The sequence below is a fragment of the Oncorhynchus mykiss genome, chromosome 8, assembly GCF_013265735.2.
Source record: "Oncorhynchus mykiss isolate Arlee chromosome 8, USDA_OmykA_1.1, whole genome shotgun sequence".
NCBI lineage: Eukaryota > Metazoa > Chordata > Actinopteri > Salmoniformes > Salmonidae > Oncorhynchus > Oncorhynchus mykiss.
In genome coordinates, this window is record NC_048572.1 from 43723489 (window position 1) to 43746325 (window position 22837).

The 22837-nt window shown below is 39.6% G+C and overlaps 1 protein-coding gene across 1 annotated transcript in view; it reads left to right on the forward strand.

Moving 5' to 3' along the window:
* The window catches only part of ankhb (ANKH inorganic pyrophosphate transport regulator b), an 87864-nt gene that overhangs the window by 63746 nt on the left and 1281 nt on the right, over positions 1 to 22837 (forward strand). Inside the window, exons 7-11 of the mRNA XM_021612594.2 lie at positions 10762 to 10854; positions 12191 to 12286; positions 18176 to 18305; positions 18487 to 18610; positions 22047 to 22146. Of these exons, the coding sequence (XP_021468269.1) occupies positions 10762 to 10854; positions 12191 to 12286; positions 18176 to 18305; positions 18487 to 18610; positions 22047 to 22146 (543 nt within the window). The remainder of the gene's footprint in view (positions 1 to 10761; positions 10855 to 12190; positions 12287 to 18175; positions 18306 to 18486; positions 18611 to 22046; positions 22147 to 22837) is intronic.

Below are 22837 nucleotides of genomic sequence, written 5' to 3' on the forward strand. Positions count from 1 at the left end.
ATTTTTTTATTGATGGTTAGCCCGGGGCACACTCCAACACTCAGACATAATTTACAAACTAAGCATTTGTGTTTAGTGAGTCTACCAGATCAGATGCAGTAGGGATGTACTCTTGATAAGTGTGCGAATTGAACAATTTCATCAAAATATAACGAGTACATTTGGGTGTCAGGGAAAATGTATGGAGTAATAAGAACATTTTATTTTGGAATGTAGTGTAGTAAAAGTTGCAAAACATATAAATAGTAAAGTAAAGTACAGATACCCCCCCAAAAAAACTAGTAGTACTTTCAAGTATTTTTACTTAAGTACTTTACACCACTGGCCACATCTTGCTAAGTGAATGGGTATCTACAGAAGGTGTAAACGGTACAGCCAAATGGTTAAATTGATATTCACCTAAAGTGTTGGTATTGCTTGATCTGTGGCAGCGGCCTGAATTACGGAGTCAGGTGTTGTTGCCAGCCATTACTTTCCACCAGCACTGTACCATCCTCCAGTCCAACCAGCTGTGGGATGTTGACCCCGGTCACAGTGCTGTCCTACACAACACCAGCAATCTCAGACAATGTGTTCACTCTGGTCATTCTGAAACGCTGCTTGATGAGGCCAAAGCAACCGGTCTGGGGCAAACTTGACTGCGCTGCTGCCTTTGCTGGATGACATGCCTTCATCAATCAAGTAGTTGACTTGTTGTGGTATTCCTTCACAACAGAAACCAAACAAGGCACACTTGCGAGGAGTTAAAAAGTAGATGGGGCCTGGCTGCATAGGGTCAGAAGGATAGTGCACCTGCAAACCACAAAAGAACATTAAGATAAGTTAATGAAAAGAAAATGTAACGTAAAACGTAATAGTTTTTTATGCAACATTATCAGGCAAGTTTCACTTACTTACAAATGTGCAGAGCAGCAGCACTCACTTACCTACAAATGTGCAGAGCAGCAGCACTGCATACAGAAACATCATCTTGTAAACTAGAAGAACACACAGCCCGACTACACGTACCTCTGGAAAATACAGAAATAATGTGAGATCAATGAAAGTAGTGCCAATCATGTTGGAGGTCCATTAAATAATCAAAACGTGTTGTTTGTGCTTTACATACCAAGTGTTGTCATTGATTCCTTGTAGAGACGCCACACTGCTGCTTTTGTCATCATGAGATGGCAGCAGCTTTCCACCAAAATGTTTGTGTCCTGGGTGGCGTCCTGGTAACACTATTGCATTATCCTCTGCATAGTTGTTGAAGTTAACCACTCGCTGCAAGGTCCTTATGCTTCAGGTGTAACCTGTGCTTGCTCGGGCCAGCTCTCTTTCTGATAGGAGGCATTAGACCATTCTCCTTGTATGACTGGTGAGGAGAGACAGGTGTGTTCTACAGGTATTTTTGATGGGAGGCATTAGACCATTCTCCTTGTACTACTGGTGGAGGATAGTCAGGCTTGTTCTACTGATGCTGAAAGACAAATTCCAGATACAAGTATGTTGTCATTATTATACAATGACGTAATCACCGTCAGACACACCTGGCTAACTTGATGGGTCACTTAATCATCTGGCGAAGTGGAGTCTTTTGCTTAGATATGCTAGCTAAACAATGAACCAACATGATCCCAATCCATAGAGTACTAGCAATACAAACTGAATTTCATAGCTAGCTAAAATTAACCAAAAAGGTTGAGTGTTAGCCAGTTAGCTAGCTAACATTAGGCTATAACTAGCAATGCGAAATGGCATTCTGAGAACATTACTATACACAGATCATAAACGTAATGTTAGCTAGCGAGCCAGCCATCTAATGTCAGCTAGCTAGCTAACAGTAAGCTTTAACTTGGGGTATTTTGTTTAGACATGTAGCTAGCTGGCTAAACAATGAACCAACATAATCCCAATCCATAGAGTACTAGCAATACAAACTGATTGCTAGTACTAAAGTTAACCAAATAGGTTCAATGTTAGCAATGGAAGTACTCTATAGGCACTGAACCAGTCGTACGCGGTGAGATCATGGTTCATGACTTCTAATAACTTTCCTACAGATTGGAGGGTTCTATTTATTAGTGGCATGTGTGTGTTAACCATCAGAAGAGTATTTTGGAGACTCCCTTCCACGTGTTGCAATTTGAGTGACTACTACCTCCTCTGTCGCTGTTATCAATGGCAATTCGAATTGTTAGGTCTCTAACCTTCTTACTGCTTATGACTGGTCTGACTGTTGCTAGCATTAGTAGTGGTACCCAAGGGGACCAGTTATCCTACCAATTCATTCCAAAATGTTATCCTACCGGAACACATGATTAGAGCAATTTACTAGTTGCATTGTAGTTGATACTACACATTTACCATTTGTTTTGGGAGGTGAAAAGTCCAGTGGACTTCTTTTACAGCCAGTGTGGTACACCTCAGTGATATCTTAGATGTGTACTAAGGTTATCCCCATTGAGTGGCCTGTCCGCTCCCCTCTGTTCTCATGGGGAAGCTTACAACTAGATTTGTTTTCTGCTCTGGCAGCCTCGTATAGTGTTGCACGTAGTCTCGACCCAGCTGTGGCAAGTTTAGCATAGTCGTTTTGCACTTGTTGCTGTTGTCGACAACCTCGTCATGTGACGTTTGCGTCAACAGTTAAAGCCTGTCAGAACCCGTAGCATTCGGGTAGCCATCCAAGGCGTCCTCTATGTCAGCTAGGAACATCTCAGTGTCGTTTGACTGACCTGGAACAGGGTCAAAGGTGGGGAAGTTTTTGACGAGTTTGTCAAGGCGGTCCTGTGCCTAGCAGGCAGAGAGGGTTGGCTTCATCCTGTGGGAAAGTTGGGGCCGAAAGGCCAAGAGGAGAAGCCAAGCTTTGTTGGCAAAGAGGTGCCTTATTACTCAGTGCCGAATGGCCAAGAGGAGAAGACAGAGGGACACATGGTCGCTTAGAGTACTGATTTTAGACACGTGAGTGTCGCACTTGCTCTGTTCAGCATCATACTTATCTGTCATGTTTTGCAAGTAGAGGTCTTGAGTACTGAGCGAGAGATTCAGTGATGAGATTTCCTCCACTTGCTTAGAAATCAATATTTCCATCTTCGTCACCTGAGTTCTCATCATTCATTTGGTCAGCGACTTCAATGAGTTTTGCCGATTTGTCATCCAACATAGTAATTGTGTTCATTAACTGATTGTCTTTGGTTTGCAGTATTTGGACTAGAACATTATTGCTTTGAGTAACGTTCATCAAAACTGCCTGCATGTTATCAAATTGCACGCTCCTGTTTGTAGATAACTCGACATACTTATCTAGTTTTGAGTGGACTGCATCGTATTTGTCACGTGTGTTCCCTCTCCGGCCTCTAGGTCACCAGGCTGCTCGTTATGGCGCACACCTGTCACCATCGTTACGCGCACCTGCGTGTCGTCAGACTCACCTAGATTCCATCCCTTCCCTGATTACCTTCCCTATATATGTCACTCCCTTTGGGTCCTTCCCCAAGCGTCATTGTTTCTGTTTCATGTCTGTGCATTGTTTGTGGTTCTTGTTTTGTATTATGTTCCGGTTATTTATTAAAGCACTCCCTCCCTGAACTTGCTTGCCGACTCTTAGCGCACATTGTTATAGAATGACGCCTCACCAAAGGGAAGCATTAGGGAGTGTTTTTTTGTTGTTGATTGTTTTGGAGGTGAGGTCGGGTCCGAGTGTCAAAACCAGAGCTACTTGGGAGGCCTCAGCCGGCAGGTTCGACAGGTTCCCCTGCCTCAGCTGGCTCGATGGGTTTCCATACCTCAGCTGGCCGGACAGGCTGCCATGCCTCAGTGGGTTTGATAGGCTCCCATGCCACAGCTGGCTTGATAGGCTCCCATTCCTCAGCTGGGTGAACAGGTTCCTGTGCCTCGATCGAGGCAACCGGGGAGGTCTCAGTTGGCTCATCAGGCTCTCACGCCTCAGCACGTCCGCTCCTGATCCCCGGGATCGTCCCTGTGGTCGGCGTCCTGCAGCTGTAGCCGCACGTCGGGGAGGAGGTACTGTTACGTGTGCTGTTACGTGTGCTACGTGTGCTCTCCGGCCTCTAGGTCAGCAGGCTGCTCGTTATGGAGCACACCTGTTTATTTATTAAAACACTCACTCCCCGAACTTGTTTCCCGACTCTCAGCGCACATAGATATAGTATGTAGTTATGGCTAAATATAGTTGTTTCTGTAGGAAACAATTTTGTTGAAGAGTTTGTGCTCGTTCATCGTCAAATGTTTTTGCAATTACTTTTAATTGTTCAGTTTTCAAACGCAGTTCCTTGGCAAGCAAAATGTTTACATTTCCTGCTTTTGTCATTCGGTTCGCTCCAACTGTCCCTTCATATCAGCCATTTCTAGCACGTGCTTCTGCTGAGCACTGCGGTACTGGACCGATGCCAATCTCTGATGGCGATACATAAGGGCTAAAGTGGAGAGAATGCCTGCGCCCGATGGTAGATTTTTCATGTTTTTCCGCTAATGGCATTATTAGTATTTGTATCGCTGCTGAGGTCAGTGATCAATAATTTAATGGGTGATGGTTCACTAATTAGCAGGGGACTGGGAACCACCCCTTCTGATAGCTTGCACATTATAAAAAAATGTGGAGCTGCAAAAATGATTTGAGTCTATTTAATGACCATCAATACTGGGTCAGTAATGTGGGAGTTAGATGCGAATGAATTTGCAAAAGCACATTTATTTGCTGAATCAATGTTAACGCTAAATCATACCTGTATAGATTATTTGGTAATTAAACTTTAATTAACCTGAAAGCAATGCTGTAACTAGGTTAAAACTTCTTGACGCACCCCATCCCGTTAGCGGGATCATTGTCATCAACACCCGCTGAATTGCAGTGTGCCAAATTCAGATAAAATTGCTAAACATATTTAATTTTCATGAAATCACAAGTGCAATATAGCAAAACACAGTTTAGCCTGTTGTTAATCCACCTGTCGTGTCAGCATTTTGAAAATCTGCTTTACAGCGAAAGCAATCCAAGCGTTTGTGAGTTTATCGATCACTAGACAAAACATTATGAACACCTAGCATCAAAGTAGCTTGGTCACAAATCAGAAAAGCAATCAAATTAATCGCTTACCTTTGATCTTCGGATATTCTCACTCACGAGACTCCCAATTTACACAATAAATGTTCCTTTTGTTCCAAAAAGATTATTTTTATATCCAAAACGGCTCGAGCCGTCACGACATCGCAGACGAAAATTCCAAATAGTATCCGTATTTGGATAATATATCAACCGGGACAATCGCTTTTTCAATAGGAGAGGGAGAGACAATGGCTGCCCCACTCTGTTGCGCAAGCAAAACTCATGCGAACACCCAGCTATCCACTGACGCAATGTTATCTTTCTCGCTCATTTTTCAAAATAAAAGCCTGAAACTATGTCTAAAGACTGACACCTTGAGGAAGCGATAGGAAAAGGAATCTGGTTGATATCCCTTTAAATGGAGCGAAGGCAGGCTATGGAACATGGAGCTTTCAAAATAGAAGCCACTTCCTGGTTTGATTTTCCTCAGGTTTTCGCCTGCAATATCCGTTCTGTTATATTCAGACGTTATTTTGACCGTTTTGGAAACTTTAGATTGTTTTCTATCCTAATCTAACAATTATATGCATATTCTAGTTTCTGGGCCTGAGAAATAGGCAGTTTCAAATTGGTACGTTTTTCATCCAAAAAATCAAAATACTACTCAACAGGTTAATGTGGAAAAGTTTAAATTGTCTCATTTGTAGAAACCAATCCATTTGTATATTATTCAAAAGATCCATTTGAAAAAAGGTAAGTTTTGCAATTTTACCTATATTGAGAATACGATTTTCAATCAGGTTGGAATTGGTTGGATAATATACAAGTAACCACTTGTTACAAACATGATACAACGTTGGTAGTCACAGAAATATATATATATATTTTTTTTTAATAATACTGCCTATTCTTCATCCTTAGGGGTCACTGATTGCAGAAAGCTGAAATATAAAGGAGGCAGATCTTCTGTTTCCTAAGGCACACGGTGTTGCCGTGTGAACATAGAGAAAAAAAATGGCTGCTCTCTCTTTGTTAGCTTTAGCATCTCATGCAAGCTAATCCTACTTTGTACACTTTCAAGCACAACATAGGATCTCCTTAAACAAGGGAACGGTTTTACTAATAACGTCTTACGTTCAAACCCTTTCGGCGATATTTGTTTTACTGGAACGCACGGTAAACAAAGAAATACACCGTTGGTCTAATCAAATTTCTCTGATTGCCAGCCCATTATGTCTCAAGAAATGAATATTGACCGAGTCTACTCGTTCCTGAGGCGTGAGTGACGGAAATAGCACGTTTGGCCCAACGCTCTATTTATCAAATTTATATAATTAGCTGGATTGTGTACTGGCACTAGACATTTTATCACTAACCCTTCACTGACTATGTCAGAGAAGCAACACGGAGGAAACCTCTATGTATTGTTCAAATGGCAACACACACGTCAACAATTCCTGTCTACAACTCCCATTGTGTATAACATAATCTGGGTGTATCATTTAATCTGCTTTTCAATGTCATATAGGCTGAGTGCAACATGAAGGCCTCATTCTATCTTATATTCCTCGCACGGGGACATCATTATGTCGTGTGTTTGACTGTTATTTCATCAAATAATTACATACCACGTTAAGTTATTACGCGATTAAATTACTCATGTAGCAATTAATTAAGTTGTAATTTGGGGCACAATGAAAAAAGTTATTTAACGAGTTACTATCTCCCGACTAAACTCTAAAGATATAAATATCTCTTACATCAGTCACAGTCAATTCATTAATTCTTATTTACCTTCTATCAGTCTCATTCTGAATGTTGCAAAATCCTTTATCTGCACAAAACCTCAGCGATATATACAAATTGTCTTCATAATTTTTTACTAACTAAATAATCACACAGAATTACATAAACACAGAATAGTTTACATATTGATTACTACGTAATGCAATGAAAAGTGTCTAGTGGACTTAACCCGATATGATGGCGTGGTAGACAATGGAAAGGGGTGGGGACAGATAAAGAGGGGGAAAGACAGAATGGGCCCAATACATACATACAGCTGAGAACTATGAAATACTTTGCACATGAACAGCCGCTCATTTGAAAGAATTGCAATGTACATATTTACGTGTGTATGTCTTTGCTGTCTCTCTTGAAAACACTTGATCCGTCTGGGGAGTAATTTGACAGAAAGACTCTGGTTTGCCCACCAGAGATTAAAGTATTTCGTAGTGTAGCTCTGTTATAATGGATACGTCAGACGTACCAATGGTTGTTCGATAGGGAAATATTCTCCTCTCGTCTTCGGTCGAGTTTCCTAGACTATTTTACATATACAGCTGCAGACTGTGAATGTGTAGTCTTGTAGTTTTCTTAACCATTTCAATGTGTACAGCTGGCGCTGTACGTAGCTGGTCTGGTGGAGTCTAACCATTTGATGTCCGGTTCAACACCGTCCTCCTGCTTGGTCTATAGAGTGGTAGCCATTTCAATGTGGGGACTCCCATCCTTACGTTTTCTTGACTAATGTGAATTTTGTCACGAGTCCTATAGTAAAGAATTCGACAGGATTGTTCTTTAAGTACCCACGGACCATTCCAACTGTTTTGGATTTCAGAAATATTGTTTCATTATTCAACCTTTTGATGTTACCGTTCTGGCGGGAGGAATCTCCTTTTAACAAAGGTTTATTTTCCCTCAATCCTGCCAAACCCAAAGGCAGAGTTACTACACGGTATTTACGACCGGTCATAAAACTGGTGGGGGAGAGAGGGTGGGGGAATCTGACACCTATGATCCTCACCCAACAGGGCAAGTCATGACACCTTGATGACAGCTTTGCACACTCTTTGCATTCTCTCAAAACAACTTCATGAGGAATATTTTTCCAACAGTCTTGAAGGAGTGTCCACATATGCAGAGCACTTGTCGGCTGCTTTTCCTTCACTCTGCGGTCCAACTCATCCCAAACCATCTCAATGGGGTTGAGGTCGGGTGATTGTGGAAGCCAGGTCACCTGATGCATCACTCCATTACTCTCCTTGGTCAAATAGCCCTTACACAGCCTGGAGTTGTGTTTTGGGTCATTATCCTGTTCAAAATTCTATCTTTTTTGCAGGTGCATGGTAACAGTTGAACAGGAAAAAGGAAACCGCACACTGCTCTTGATCATTGATCTTTAATAAGCTTACGTATCGGCCACATGGCCTTCGTCAGAGTCATTGTCCCGTTGAAAACAAATTATAGTCCCACAAAGCACAAACCAGATGGGATGGCGCATCGCTGCAGAATGCTGTGGTAACCATGCTGGTTAATTCAGTCTACCCCCTCCTTTTTCGAACATTCTGTTTAAAAATCGCGCAACATTTCAGCGTCCTTCTACTCATGACAGGAATATGGTATATGCATATGATTAGTATGTGTGGATAGAAAACACTCTGAAGTTTCAAAAACTGGTTAAATCACGGCTGTGACTATAACAGAGCGTGTGTTTCATCGAAAAGCGCAAGAAAAACTGGTCACTGAAAGCTGAAAATAATATCCATGCGCCACTTGCATGTATTGTTTAAAGGACACCAAATTAAATAGGGCCAAGGATGCAATTCCTACAGCTTCCACACGATGTCGCCATTGTCGTCATTTTCCTGAGAGTTATTTCTTGGTCAAACAAAGGAAAGAGATTCCATTTCTTCCGGTCTCCGACAAGATGTTTTGGAGGAAAGATTTTCAACCATGATTTCAAGACGTGGAGCTATTGAATACACATCGCCCCGTGATCATTTTGATAGATTATAAACGTTTACTAATACCTAAAGTTGGATTACAAAATTATTTCGAAGTGTTTTGTGAAAGTTTATCGTCAACTTTTTTAATTTCAAAAAATGACGCAGCGTTTTGAAACAATGTTTTTTTCTGAATTACACAGTTTCCATAGATGGCTATTTTGGGTATATATGGACCGATTTAATCAAAAAAAAGACCCAATAGTGATGTTTATGGGGCATATAGGAGTGCCAAGAAAGAAGCTCGTCAAAGGTAATGAATGTTTTATATTTTATTTCTGCTATTTGTGTAGCTCCGGCTACGCTAATTATTTTGTTTACGTCGCCTTCAGGCATTTTGGGGTGTTGCATGCTATCAGATAATAGCTTCTCATGCTTTCGCCAAAAAGCATTTTAAAAATATGACTTGTTGGCTAGATTCACAACGAGTGTAGCTTTAATTCAATACCCTGTATGTGTGTTTTAATGAACGTTTGAGTTTTAACGAGTACATTTAGCATTTAGCGTAGCGCATTTGCATTTCCAGGTGCCTAGTTGAGACATCTGCGTCTCAGATAGGAGCAACTGGTTTTAAGTGTGCCTTGAGTACTAAATAAATCACTTAGTGTCACCAGCAAAGCACCATCACACCTGGCCCTCCATGCTACCCCACCTAATCTGCGTCTCACAAAGACACGGCGGTTGGAACCAAAAATTGCACATTTGGACTCATCAGAAAAAATGACTTATTTCCCCGATCTTTTGTCCGTTGCTCATGTTTCTTGGCCAAAACAAGTCTCTTCTTCTTATTGGTGTCTTTTAGTAGTGGTTTCTTTGCAGCAATTTGACCATGAAGGCCTGATTCATGCAGTCTCTTCTGAACAGTTGATGTTGACATGTGTTTGCTAAATCTAATAAACTTATTCACTGCAGCAGAGTTAACTCTGGGTCTTCCTTTCTGTGGCAGTTTCATCATCGCTCTTTGATGGTTTTTGTGCGTGAACTTGAAGAAACATTCAAAGTACTTGAAATTTTCCAGATTGACTGATCTTCTTGTCTTAAAGTAATGATGGACTGTTGTTTCTCTTTGCTTATTTGAGCTGTTTTTTCTATGATATGGACTTGGCCTTTTACCAAATCGGGCTATCTTCTGTATATCACCCGTACCTTGTCATAACACAAATGATTGGCTCAAACGCATTAAATTCCACAAATTAACTTTTAACAAGGCACACTTGTTAATTGAAATGCATTCCATGTGACTACCTCATGAAGCTGGTTGAGAGAATGCCAAGAGGGTGCAAAGCTGTCATCAAGGCAAAGGGTAGCTACTTTGAAGATTCTCAAATATAAAATATATTTTGATTTGTTGAACACTTTTTTGGTTACTACATGATTCCATATGTGTTATTTCATAGTTTTGATGTATTCACTACTATTCTACAATGTAGAAAATAGTAAAAATAAAGAAAACCCTTGAATGAGTAGATGTGTCCAAACTTTTGACTAGTACTCTATGTCCTTGTGGAAAACACTGTAACCTCCCCCGACAGTTTTTTTCACCTGCTATGTAATGTTAGTAGAGTGAGAATACAGTGTTTTGAATGAATGGGGCAGGTGTCTAAGTTAAGACTTGTGATGCCTCAAACTATAAACAATGTGAGGAACTTTTGCCATTTGTTATATATCCTTTTACTAACTATAGTAGTGGGTAACAATATAGTGAAGTATTTTTTTTTTAGGTTGTCATTTTTGCAATTATGTGGTGCAGATTACCAGATCTCACAATACCTGGAGAGTGTGTTTAACATCCCAGAAACCACATTGGTATGATATAGCAATCTTAGAAGAAGCACTTCAACTCGACTTCAAGAAAGACAAACAGGAACTCTTACTTCTGACGTGGTGGACTGGTCTATTGCTCTAAGTGTTTGGTTTCTGTGGTTTGGCCAGGCGGTAGCAGTACTGACTGCAAGCTATCCTGTGGGTCACATGCCGTACGGCTGGCTGACTGAACTACGTACGGTCTACCCCGCCTTCGACAAGGTAAGACGAGGTTGTTTACATTGACTAGTAAGTAAGGCCATTGAGAGTGGCCAGGTACCTCAACCTAATGACTGTTAAAGATTATATTAACCTAAATGTGGGTAGCACAGAAATGCCTTGGTATTTACTTACACTATAAAATTGTAAAAATACAAGGCCAGCTTTGTTGTATTCTTTCAATAAAGTAAAAGTGCATCAATACCACATATTTTCAAGTAAATACCAGGTAAATAGCAATGGAAACAATATTGTAAAATAAAGTGCTACCTTAATGTTTTTATGTAGGAGATGCTTCTCTGGGATGCAGTTTACAATGAGTTTGGCACAGTATGGGCTGATTGCAGTGGTGCAGATACTTAGACCAGAATTCAATCAAAGGTGCGTTGTCGCCAAGCAAGCTTAATTTGCCATGAATGTGATCTCCGCAAACGTCGGAGAAAATTGGCTTTTAAAAAAACGCATTGTCGGTAGTGTACTTAACAGCTTTGCAACGCACTTTTGAATGAATCCCTGCTTCAGTTCAGTGAGTTTATTGTTAGTTTGTGCAAAGGTCAGCAGACAATGCCTAGCTGTCGCATTAACTCAACTGTCACTGTTCTGTATTGCTCCGTTTATACCAGTGTGACATTACTGAAACTGCAGTAATTACACCACAGAAATATGATATACATAATTCCACTGCACCATGTATTTTGGGGGTGTCTGGACTCATAGCGGACAGCTAGAATTACTGTGGCTCCCGCTGACATTTCATAATATTTATAGGTAAACAAAGGTGTGGTGAGCAGAGACCAACCTGCTCTAGGAAGTTTAAGGGCTGCTGTTAGGAAAGTCACTGTGTGGTTTACTTGTGCTGAGTCATACTAAGGTAGTTAGTTGCCTCTTCAGCCATGATTGAGCACAATATCAGTCCATGTTTTAACAATTAATTTTTAGGGGAGAGTACATTTTGTTAAGACATTGTTCTCATAACAATGTCATCGTTGGTTTTGATGTGGTATTACCTGTGTTAACTATAGTTGTGAAGCCTGTTGTTACTAAACCAAAGTCTCACAATGATTCTAAATGTCATTTGTAAATCGATTCTATGGTTTATGTGAAGATTTAGGTCGGGATTCAATCAAATGCTTGTTGTCGACAAGCACATTGCAATTGACTTGTAAAGGTCATTTAAACATGAGCCGATATCCACAATGTACCATGACTCCGATCTTCGTGAATGTTGAGAAATTGCAACAATGCGCCTTTGATTTAATCCCAGCCTTAGCCTACTGAGTGCATTCACACCTGTCATGTTTGTTTGTTTGTTTGTTTGTTTGTTCTTCTTTGCCCCCAGAACAACCCCAGTAACAAACTGACCAACATCAATACCACAATCTCCAAATCTCACATCAAAAAGTTCACATTTGTCTGCGTTGCACTTTCTATTACGGTACGTTCAACCTTGATCTTTTGTGGATGGAAAAGAATGTGTTTATTGCTTTTAGGTCTTTAAAAAGCTTACATTGTTATACCATGAGTGACTTGATGCAGGCCATAATTCTATGATTGCAGATAGTAGGTTTCTTGCATTGTGCTTTCAACTTTCAGAAATGTGTTTGATGGAGTTGCCCCTAGACACTGATCTTGGGTCAGTTTTTTAAATTTCCCCAACTAATGGTTAAATGGGCCATATGCAATTTTAAATTAATGATATATCCCCATTGATTCTTGAAGAATATAACTTATCCATGTCTCATGAGCTTTGTTCAACTGTCTTACCCCATCGGTAACCCAAAATTAGCTTGTTTTGCTCCACACTATACAGTGCATTTGTAAAGTATTCAGACCCCTTGACTTTTCCCACATTTTGTTATGTTACAGCCTTATTCTAAAATGGATTCAATTGTTTTTTCCCCCTCATTAATCTACACACAATACCCCATAATGACAAAGCAAAAACAGGTTATTAGACATTTTTGCCAATGTATTTAAAAAAAAAGAAACTGATATCACAATTACACAAGTATTCATACACTTTACACAAGACTTTATTGAAGCACCTTTGGCAGCGATTACAGCCTTGAGTCTTCTTGGGTATGATACTACAAGCTTGGCACAACTGTATTTGGGGAGTTTGTCCCATTCTTCTTTGCAGATCCTCTCAAGCTCTGTCAGATTGGATAGGGAGCATTGCTGCACAGCTATTTTTAAGTCTCTCCAGAGATGTTGGATCTGGTTCAAGTCCGGACTCTGGCTGAGCCACTCAAGGACATTCAGAGACTTGTCCTGAAGCCACTCTTGCGTTGTCTTGGCTATGTGCTTAGGGTCATTGTTCAGTCTGAAGGTGAAACTTTTCCCCAGTCTGAGGTCTAAGTGCTCTGAGGCTCTAAGTGCATTAAGGATCTCTCTGCACTTTTCTCCACATTCTCCATTCATTTCTCCAAGAATCTTTAGATGCCTTTTGGCAAACTCCAAGGGCTGCCATGTATCTTTTACTGAGGAGTGGCTTTTGTCTGGCCACTACCATAAAGGCCTGATTGGTAGAGTGCTGCAGAGATGGCTGTCCTTCTGGAAGGTTCTCCCATCTCCACAGCTCTAGGAAGAGTCTTGATGGTTCCAAATTTCTTCCATTTAACAACGATTGAGGCCACTCTGTTCTTTGGGACCTTCAATGCTGCAGAATGTTTTGGTACCCATCCCCAGATCTGTGCCTTGACACAATCCTGTCTCGGAGCTCTACGAACAATTCCTTTGGCCACGTGGTTTGGCTTTTGTTCTGACATGCACTGTCAACTGTGGGAACTTATATAGACAGGTGTGTGCCTTTCCAAATCATGTCCAATCAATTGAATTTACCACAGGTGGACTCGAATCAAGTTGTAGATACATCTCAAGGATGTTCAATGGTAACAGGATGCATCTGAGCTCTATTTCGACTTTCATAGAAAAGGGTCTGAATAGTTATGTAAATAAGGTATTTCTAATTGTTGTTTTTAATACATTTACAAAAATGTCTAGTACCCTGTTTTCGCTTTGTCAATATGTGACTCGTTTCAGGAATCTAGGCATATATCACTTAGTAGAACTGCATAAGTGTTGCTCTCCACTTTCTGGAGGGCCGAGTTTTGAAATCAGTGGAATTAGAGTATGATAGCGAAAGGAGATGGAGAAACTTCCTTAATACAGATGTGCCAAGCTTGCAGCGTCATACCCAAGAACACTCAAGGCTGTAATCGCTGCCAAAGGTGCTTCAACACAGTACTGAGTAAAGGGTCTGAATACTTATGTAATATTTAATTGTGGGGTGGGCCAGGACCAACTTTGGGAAACCCTGAGTTAGTTCATGGCTCCGTGTATGAATTTGAGAGTAGTTACATTTCTTCAGCCCCATCCCTCATGTTTACCAGTAACAATGGTAGGGAGACCACTTTGAGGGGTAGCTGATCGTAGATCCGTACAAAGGGGAAACTTCACCCCAGAGTGAGTTTGATTTGCATAGCAGTATATCCTGGATGGAGGTGTCATTGTTGTAAGTTAGAAATTGGCAGTGTCTTTTTCAGATTTTTTTCTGTATAAAACAATAACACACACAAATACAATATAGACATCAAACTACACATCCATATACACGTTAATATACACGTTAATATACACATCAAACTACACATCCATAATGCCGTAAATTTACACATCAAACTACAAATCCGTATTGACGTAAATATACACGTTAATATACACATCAAACTGCACATCCATATAGACGTAAATATACATGTTAATATACACATCAAACTACACATCCATAGACTTGAATATACACATCGAACTACACATGCATAATGACGTAAATATACACATCAAACTACACATCCATATAGATGTTAATATACACATCAAACTACACATCCATATAGACGTAAATATACACGTTAATATACACATCAAACTACACATCCATATAGATGTAAATATACACGTTAATATACACATCAAACTACACATCCATATAGACGTAAATATACATGTTACTATACACATCAAACTACACATCCATATAGATGTGAATATACACGTTAATATACAAGTTTATATACACATCCATATAGATGTAAATATACACGTTAATATACATATCAAACGACACATCCATATAGACCCAAATATACACTTTAATATACACATCCATATAGACGTAAATATACACGTTAATATACACATTAATATACACAACTACAAATCCATATAGATGTGAATATACACGGTAATATACACATCAAACTACACACCCATATAGACGTAAATATACACGTTAATATACACATCCATAATGACAAATATACACGTTAATATACACATCAAACTACACATCCATATAGATGTGAGTATACATGTTAATATACACATCAAACTACACATCCATATAGATGTTAATATACACAAACTGCACATCCATATAAACGTTAATATACACAAACTACACATCCATATAGACGTTAATATACACATCAAACTACACATCCATATAGATGTGAATATACACATCAATCTACACATCCATATAGATGTGAATATGCACGTACATATACACATCAAACTACACATCCATATAGACGTAAATATACACATTAATATACACATCCATATAGATGTAAATATACATGTTAATACAATCTTTTATAAAGGTTTCATAAAGCCTCAATAAAGTATTCGGAATGGTAGGTAATCTGTTTGTTAACTTGGCTTTCAAAGACCTTAGAAAGACAGGGTAGGATAGATATAGGTCTGTAGCAGTTTGGGTCTAGAGTGTCACCCCTGTCTTTCACGATAGCAGAATGGGCCTTCAGCGGGCGTCGCGCCTGAGGGGCCTGTTGGAATCCTTGGGCAGATTATGTTGGTATTCCAGTCGTACGGGCAGTAGAAGGGGTCCGGATATTGTAGCCCAGGAGTGAGCCGGGAGATGGTTCTAGCATGGGCTAGCCCCAGGCTAGTTGGTGCTAGCTCCGGGACGGAAACGTTAGCCAGGAGTAGTCAACCCTGGTTGTGGAAGCACCTCAAACTTTTTGTGTAAATATTTTTTGCAGACAAACTCAGTTGTAACACAAAACATATCTGTGGAATCACAACCATTGTTTCAAATGTGTTGTACGTCAGTTGTACAACCTAAGTGGGTAAATAGAGCGGCTGGATATCTCTCACACATCCAGTTTTCACCATTACTAATGAGCTTTGGTTGGATTATGACATATAGTGACAGTAGTCTATACCTTTTCTAGTACAGCAGAGTGGCTTTACCCTACGAGGGGTGGAGTTGGGGCAGGCTTGTGTTCTAGCCAAACAATAACACACCTGATTCATGAAGCCTTGATTGAAGACTAGGATTAGATGATTATTTGAATCTGGTGTGTTACTGCTTGTCTGGAGCAAAAGCCTGCACCTACCCCAGCCCTTGCAGGGTAAGCTTGCTTGTATTTGTGGTGCATACTTTCCCTGTGGAGGCCCTTCTTAATAATTAAACTTTCATAAGAGGTCATATGATATGGCTTACTGACTAGAGGAAGATTAGGATAACTTTTTTAAAATGTATTTCTTATTTAACTAGGCAAGTCAGTTAATTCTTGACGCACCCATCCCATTAGCAGGATCATTTTCATCAACACCCGCTGAATTGCAGTGCGCCAAATTCAAATTAAATTACTAAACATATTTAATTTTCATGAAATCACAAGTGCAATATAGCAAAACACAGCTTAGCTTGTTGTTAATCCACCTGGCGTGTCAGATTTCAATAAAGCTTTTCAGCGAAAGCATACCAAGTGTTTACGTAAGGACATCTCTCTCAGTAGACAGAATATTACAAACTCTAGCAGCCAAGTAGATTGGTCACGAAAGTCAGAAAAGCAATAGATTAAATCGCTTACCTTTAATCTTCAGATGTTTGCACTCACGAGACTCCCAGTTACACAATAAATGTTCCTTTTGTTCCATAAACATTATTTTATATTCAAAATACCTCCATTTGTTTGGCGCATTATGTTCAGAAATCCACAGGCTCGAGCGGTCACGACATCGCAGACAAATTCCAAATAGTATCCGTAATGTCCACAGAAACATGTCAAACATTTTTTTATAATCAATCCTCAGGTTGTTTTTAAAATATATAATCGATAATATATCAACTGGGACTGTCGCTTCAATAGGAGAGGGAGAGACAATGGCTGCCCCACTCTGTTGTGCAAGCAAAACTCTGCGAACACCCAGCTATCCACTGACGCAATGTTATCTTTCTCGCTCATTTTTCAAAATAAAATCCTGAAACTATGTCTAAAGACCGTTGACACCTTGAGGAAGCCATAGGAAAACTAATCTGGTTGATATCCCTTTAAATGGAGCGAAGGCAGGCTATGGAACATGGAGCTTTCAAAATAGAAGCCACTTCCTGGTTTGATTTTCCTCAGGTTATATCAGTTCTGTTATACTCACAGACAATCTTTTGACAGTTTTGGAATCTTTAGAGTGTTTTCTATCCTAATCTGATTATTATATGCATATTCTCGTTTCTGGGCCTTATAAATAGGCAGTTTCAAATGGGTACGTTTTTTAGCCAAAAACAAAAATCCTGCCCCCTACGTGCATGATGCTATTATTCAAACCCCTTCCCCTTTTCCACATTTTGTTATTCTAAAATTGATTAAATAACTTTTTTCCCTCATCAATCTACACACAATACCCCATAATGACAAAGCGAAAACATTTTTTTTTCAAATGTATTATAAAATAAAAACGGAAATACATAACTTAAATAAGTATTCAGGCCCTTTTCTATGACACTCGAAATTGAGCTCAGGGTCATCTTGTTTCCATTGATCATCCTTGAAATGTTTCTACAACTTGATTGGAGTCCACCTGTGGTAAATTCAATTGATTGGACATTATTTAGAAAGGCCCCACAGTTGACAGTGCATGTTAGAGCACAATCTGGGGAAGGGTACCAAAACATTTCAGTTTTTTAGTTTTTAATACATTTGCAAACATATCTAAAAACCTGTTTTTACTTTGTCATTATGGGGCATTTTGTGTAGATTGATGAGGGGGGGAAAACTATTTAATCAATTTTAGAATAAGGTTGTAACATAACAAAATGTGGAAAAAGTCAAGGGTCTGAATACTTTCCAAATGCACTGTAACACACTCCATTCATGTGTCGCTAGCGAGCCCTAACCTTACCTTCACAACGAAACCATGGAACTGACCATTGATCAGGCCAGAGTAATTTAACCCTAATCCTAACCCCCTGTGGCTTCAGACAGTGTTAACCCTGTGTTTGGTTTTGGCTGTCCAGCTATGCTTTTTGGTGTTCTGGACGCCTCACATCTCGGAGAGGATCCTAGTAGACATCATTGGTGTGGACCATGCCTTCGCAGAGCTCTGCGTCCCTCCACTGCTAATCTTCTCCTTCTTCCCTGTTCCAGGTAAGATCCAAGTAGGGAATCAGTGGAAGTGGAATGTTTGAATTTGTCAACAGGAATGTAATTTTAGTTGTTGTCCACCCTAACATTAAAGGTAGACTCATCCTACACAGGAGGGAAACTTCCTGCTTACCGATGTCATTTATACATGAAAGAAAAGCATGTATTTATTTTACCATGACAGTGACCATCCGGGCTCACCTGACAGGCTGGCTCATGACTTTGAAGAAGACCTCCGTCCTTGCTCCCAGCTCTGTCCTGCGCATCATCGTACTGATCACCAGTCTCATTGTACTCCCTTACATGGGGTAAGTGAAGTGCACACTTCTGCTTTCACGGGTCTCACAAGTGTTCACTTCACTACTTGCCAATCTCTTGAGCATGGAGCTAGTGTCATTAGAATGATGTGAAAACCTCAATGCTGTGAGTGTGCGCTCAATATCTCAGAACAAGTGTTCAACTTATCATTCACTAGGCTCAAAATTGGCCACTTCACCTCTGATTATTTTTTATCTTACTCCCATGCTTGGGCCTAGTGTTCACTTAGCCAGTTACTAGTTTCAAATCTGTCAATTTTACCACCGCTCATTCCTGTTGTTTTCTTTTATTGGGAGAAGTGTTCACTTCACTACTCACTTTTTAAAATGTTAACTTTTTGGGCCAGTTTATCAGACACCGACTAAGCCTAGGCCAGATGTTTAAACCTGTTAGATCATGGTTCCCAGCTGGGAACCTACCCTCCCACGTTCAGCTGGAACGGTGGCGCATGGAACGCAAAAATATTCTTAGAAATATTTAACCTCCACACATTAACAAGTCCAATAGCTCAAATGAAAGATAAACACCTTGTTCATCTAGCCAGCAAGTCAGATTTCTAAAATGTTTTACGGCGAAAACATAGCACATATATATGTCAAACCACCACCAGACACAGCTGATTTGAATAGCCAAAACATGCAATCAACAAACGCAGGATTAAAAAATAAATCATTCACTAACCTTTTGAAAATCTTCATCAGATGACAGTAATAGGACATGTTACACAGTACATTTTTTTTTTCAATAATATGCCATTTATATCCATAAATGTCCATTTACATTGAATTCATGTTCAGAAAATACTCAAAAATGTCCGCAGGAAATCTAGGTAGCGCGGCAAGATAACGTAAATAGACATCATAAACTTTGACTAAATATACATGTTCTACATATAGTTATAAAGATACACTGCTTCTTTATGCAATCGCTTTGTTACATTTATTTTTAACGTTACAGAAATCGCACACTATTCAATATTCTGAGACGGCGCTCAGATATAAGCTAAATTTCTCCGTAATGTTGGAGTCAACAGAAACACAGATTTCAGCATAAATATTCCCTTACCTTCGATGGTCTTCGTTCAGAATGTTCTGGAAGGGTTCATACTTACCCAATACATCGTTTGGTTTCAAGTCTTGCGTCTTTGTATTAGCTACTGCTAATAACATCAGCTGAAATGCACCCAAAATGTCCTCTGGTCCGGAAAAGTTGCGCATCAAAACTTCAAAATTACATATTAAATGTCGACTAAACAGGTCAAACTACGTGCAGAATCAAGCTTTATGATGTTTTAAACACACAAAACACATTTCTATTCAACCGGTCATCGTTAGCTCTTCCCAGGAGTGCTGGAACAAAGGAATGGCCGGGACCAATTCGCGCCCCAACGCACAAGGTATTTTCTCCTGGCACACACTAATTTCACTCCCATAGGGCCAATTCTCGCGGGATTTGAACGATTAAAAGCTCTACTGAATGAGGACATCTAGTGGAAGACATAGAAAGTCTCCCCAGATCCATAACTGGTTGGGAAGGGTGGGGGCGATGACGTCAAAGTTGCCCCAACTTTCATGACCACAAAAACTAGTTTGGAAGAATGCCTGCCCTGTGAGTTCTGCTATACTTACAGACATAATTCCAACGGTTTTAGAAGCTTTAGAGTGTTTTCTATCCAATAATAATTATTATATGCATATATTAGCAATTTTTGACAGATTTCTTTTCAGTTTACTATGGGTACCCAATTCCTCCAAAGGGGGCAGAAGTCAGCCCTATCTTTAACAGGTTTAAAAAAAAAAAAATGTTTGATGGAGATTCTTCCATTGAGCTTGTTTTTTTTTTTGGTTCTTTGTGGCTCAGTTGTTAGAGCATGGCGCTTGCAACGCCACAATCGTGGATTTGCTTACCACTGGGGTCACCCATATAAAAATTGTATGCATGCATGACTGTAAGTCGGTTTGGATAAAAGTATCTGCTGAATGACATTTGTGGCCTAATATATTGGCACCCTTGCGCATTTCTTAAATAATTCACCATTTCTTCTAGAAATTGAAAATAACTTTTAGTCTCCACACCTTGTTATTGGATTTTCAACATTGCAGAACCAATTTTATTTTACAGCTTCCCTGCCTTGAATCCTCATCTTAATAACCATTAGTGGGGAAAATGCTAAACTGACCCAAGATCTGTGTTCAGGGGCGACTTCACCCTACACCAATCCGAGGCACCATTGCAATCATTGGCGCCACCTCCTGGACGTGAAGTGTTTTTGTGCAGACACGTGGGAAGGTTGTGGAGAAATGTATTGTACATCCGTGTGTGAACTAAGCGCTAGTCTATAAAGTCACCAGTCTACTTTTTGTCACGCTTCTGTTGCTCTTCAGTGGACCTCATAACTTAGTGAACCAGTGGGACTATGTCCCAAATGGCACAGTAATCCTTACATGGAGCACTACTTTTGACCAAGGCCCATAGAGCTCTAGTCAAAACTAGTGCACTATATAGGAAATATGGTGCCATTTGGGACAAAGTGTGGGTCAGTACAATATAACTGCTGCATTGAAAGTGACCATAAGTTAGTTAACTATTTTGTGGAAAAAATACAGTATAACTTTGCTTACATGAGGTCTTACGGTCTTTACCGGGATGCGTCATTCAAGTATTTTGTTTATTTTCAGTAATACATATAGTAATACACAAGAAGTGTGAATGCTGGCTAACTGAAGGTGTATGAAAAGATTTTTACTTTTACTTCACTACATTCCTTATGAAAATATTATACTTTTTGCTCCATACATTTTCCTTGACCCCCAAAAGTACATGTTACATTTTGAATGCTTAGCAGGACAGGAAAATAGTCAAATTCACGCACTTATCAACTGAACATCCATGGTCATCCCTACTGCCTCTGACCTGTCGAGTCACTAAACACATGATTAGTTTGTCAATTATATCTGAATGTTGGAGTATACCCCTGGCTTTACGTACATTTTTTTTTTTAAACAAGAAAATGGTGGCGGCTTGTCTTCTTAATATAAGACATTTTGAAATGATTTTTACTTTTGATACTTAAGTATATTTTAGAAATTACATTTACTCTTGATACTTAAGTACATTTTAAACCAAATACTTCTAGCATTTTACTCAAGTAGAATTTTACTGGGTGACTTTTATTTTTACTTGAGTCATTTTCTATTAAGGTATCTTTACTTTTACTCAAGTATGACAGTTGGGTACTTTTTCCACCACTGCATAGAATATGCACCAAGTTAACAGTATTAGTGGGTCAATTTCCACAGCAACCAGGAGTGTTGAAGCGTGAGGCTAAACTTCTCCTCTGTTTTGGTCCCGTTGCTACCATGTTGTAGCAGCATGAAGCTGCGCGCGTACATGTCCTTGGCTTACATTGTAAGATTTGTATTTCAGGGTGCATGGAGCCAGTCTGGGAGTTGGGTCTCTCCTTGCCGGATTCCTTGGAGAGTCGATAATGGTGGCAGTAGCTGCCTGCTATGTCTATCGAAAACAGGTAAGGTGCACAGCATAAACCACATGGCAATCTGGGGCCTAATTTATAACACATTCGTAAGCACATATTTGATAGTAAATTATGTGTTCAACAATATCCATAGCAACAATTTGATTTATAAAAATTTGCCATTTATATAGATTGTGCATGAAAATGTGGGATTTATAAATTAAACATGGTTATTTGTGACTAACACTTTATGGGTGTTTACAATACTTAAACCACATTTTCACATATTTTAAGAAAATATCGTATGCAGAAATCTACTATAAAAATGTAAGAACTTTTTAGAAATGAGCCCCTGATCCGCTAATGTTGCACCATGAATGAATCTGGATCAGGGGCTCATTTCTAAAATGTTCTTACATTTTTATAGTAGATTTCTGCATTAACTTACCAGCAAATGGATACTGTTGCAATTCACTTGCAGTAAACTGTGGGAACCCAACCTGATTCAGGACTCCACATAGACCTTAAATGAAGATGTTTCATAATGATATTTGTGTATTAGTCATCAAACCTGGAAAAGGCAATGGCATGGGAAATATTACTATTATTTAACAGAGCACAAATATGTTATACTGTATGTGGCTTGATCGCTATGAGACAAGTTATTGCTACAATTATCCAGTTGTAAACTCTCCTAAGAGAACCAAGTAAGAAAGAAAGTAATCATTATCAGTTATCACAT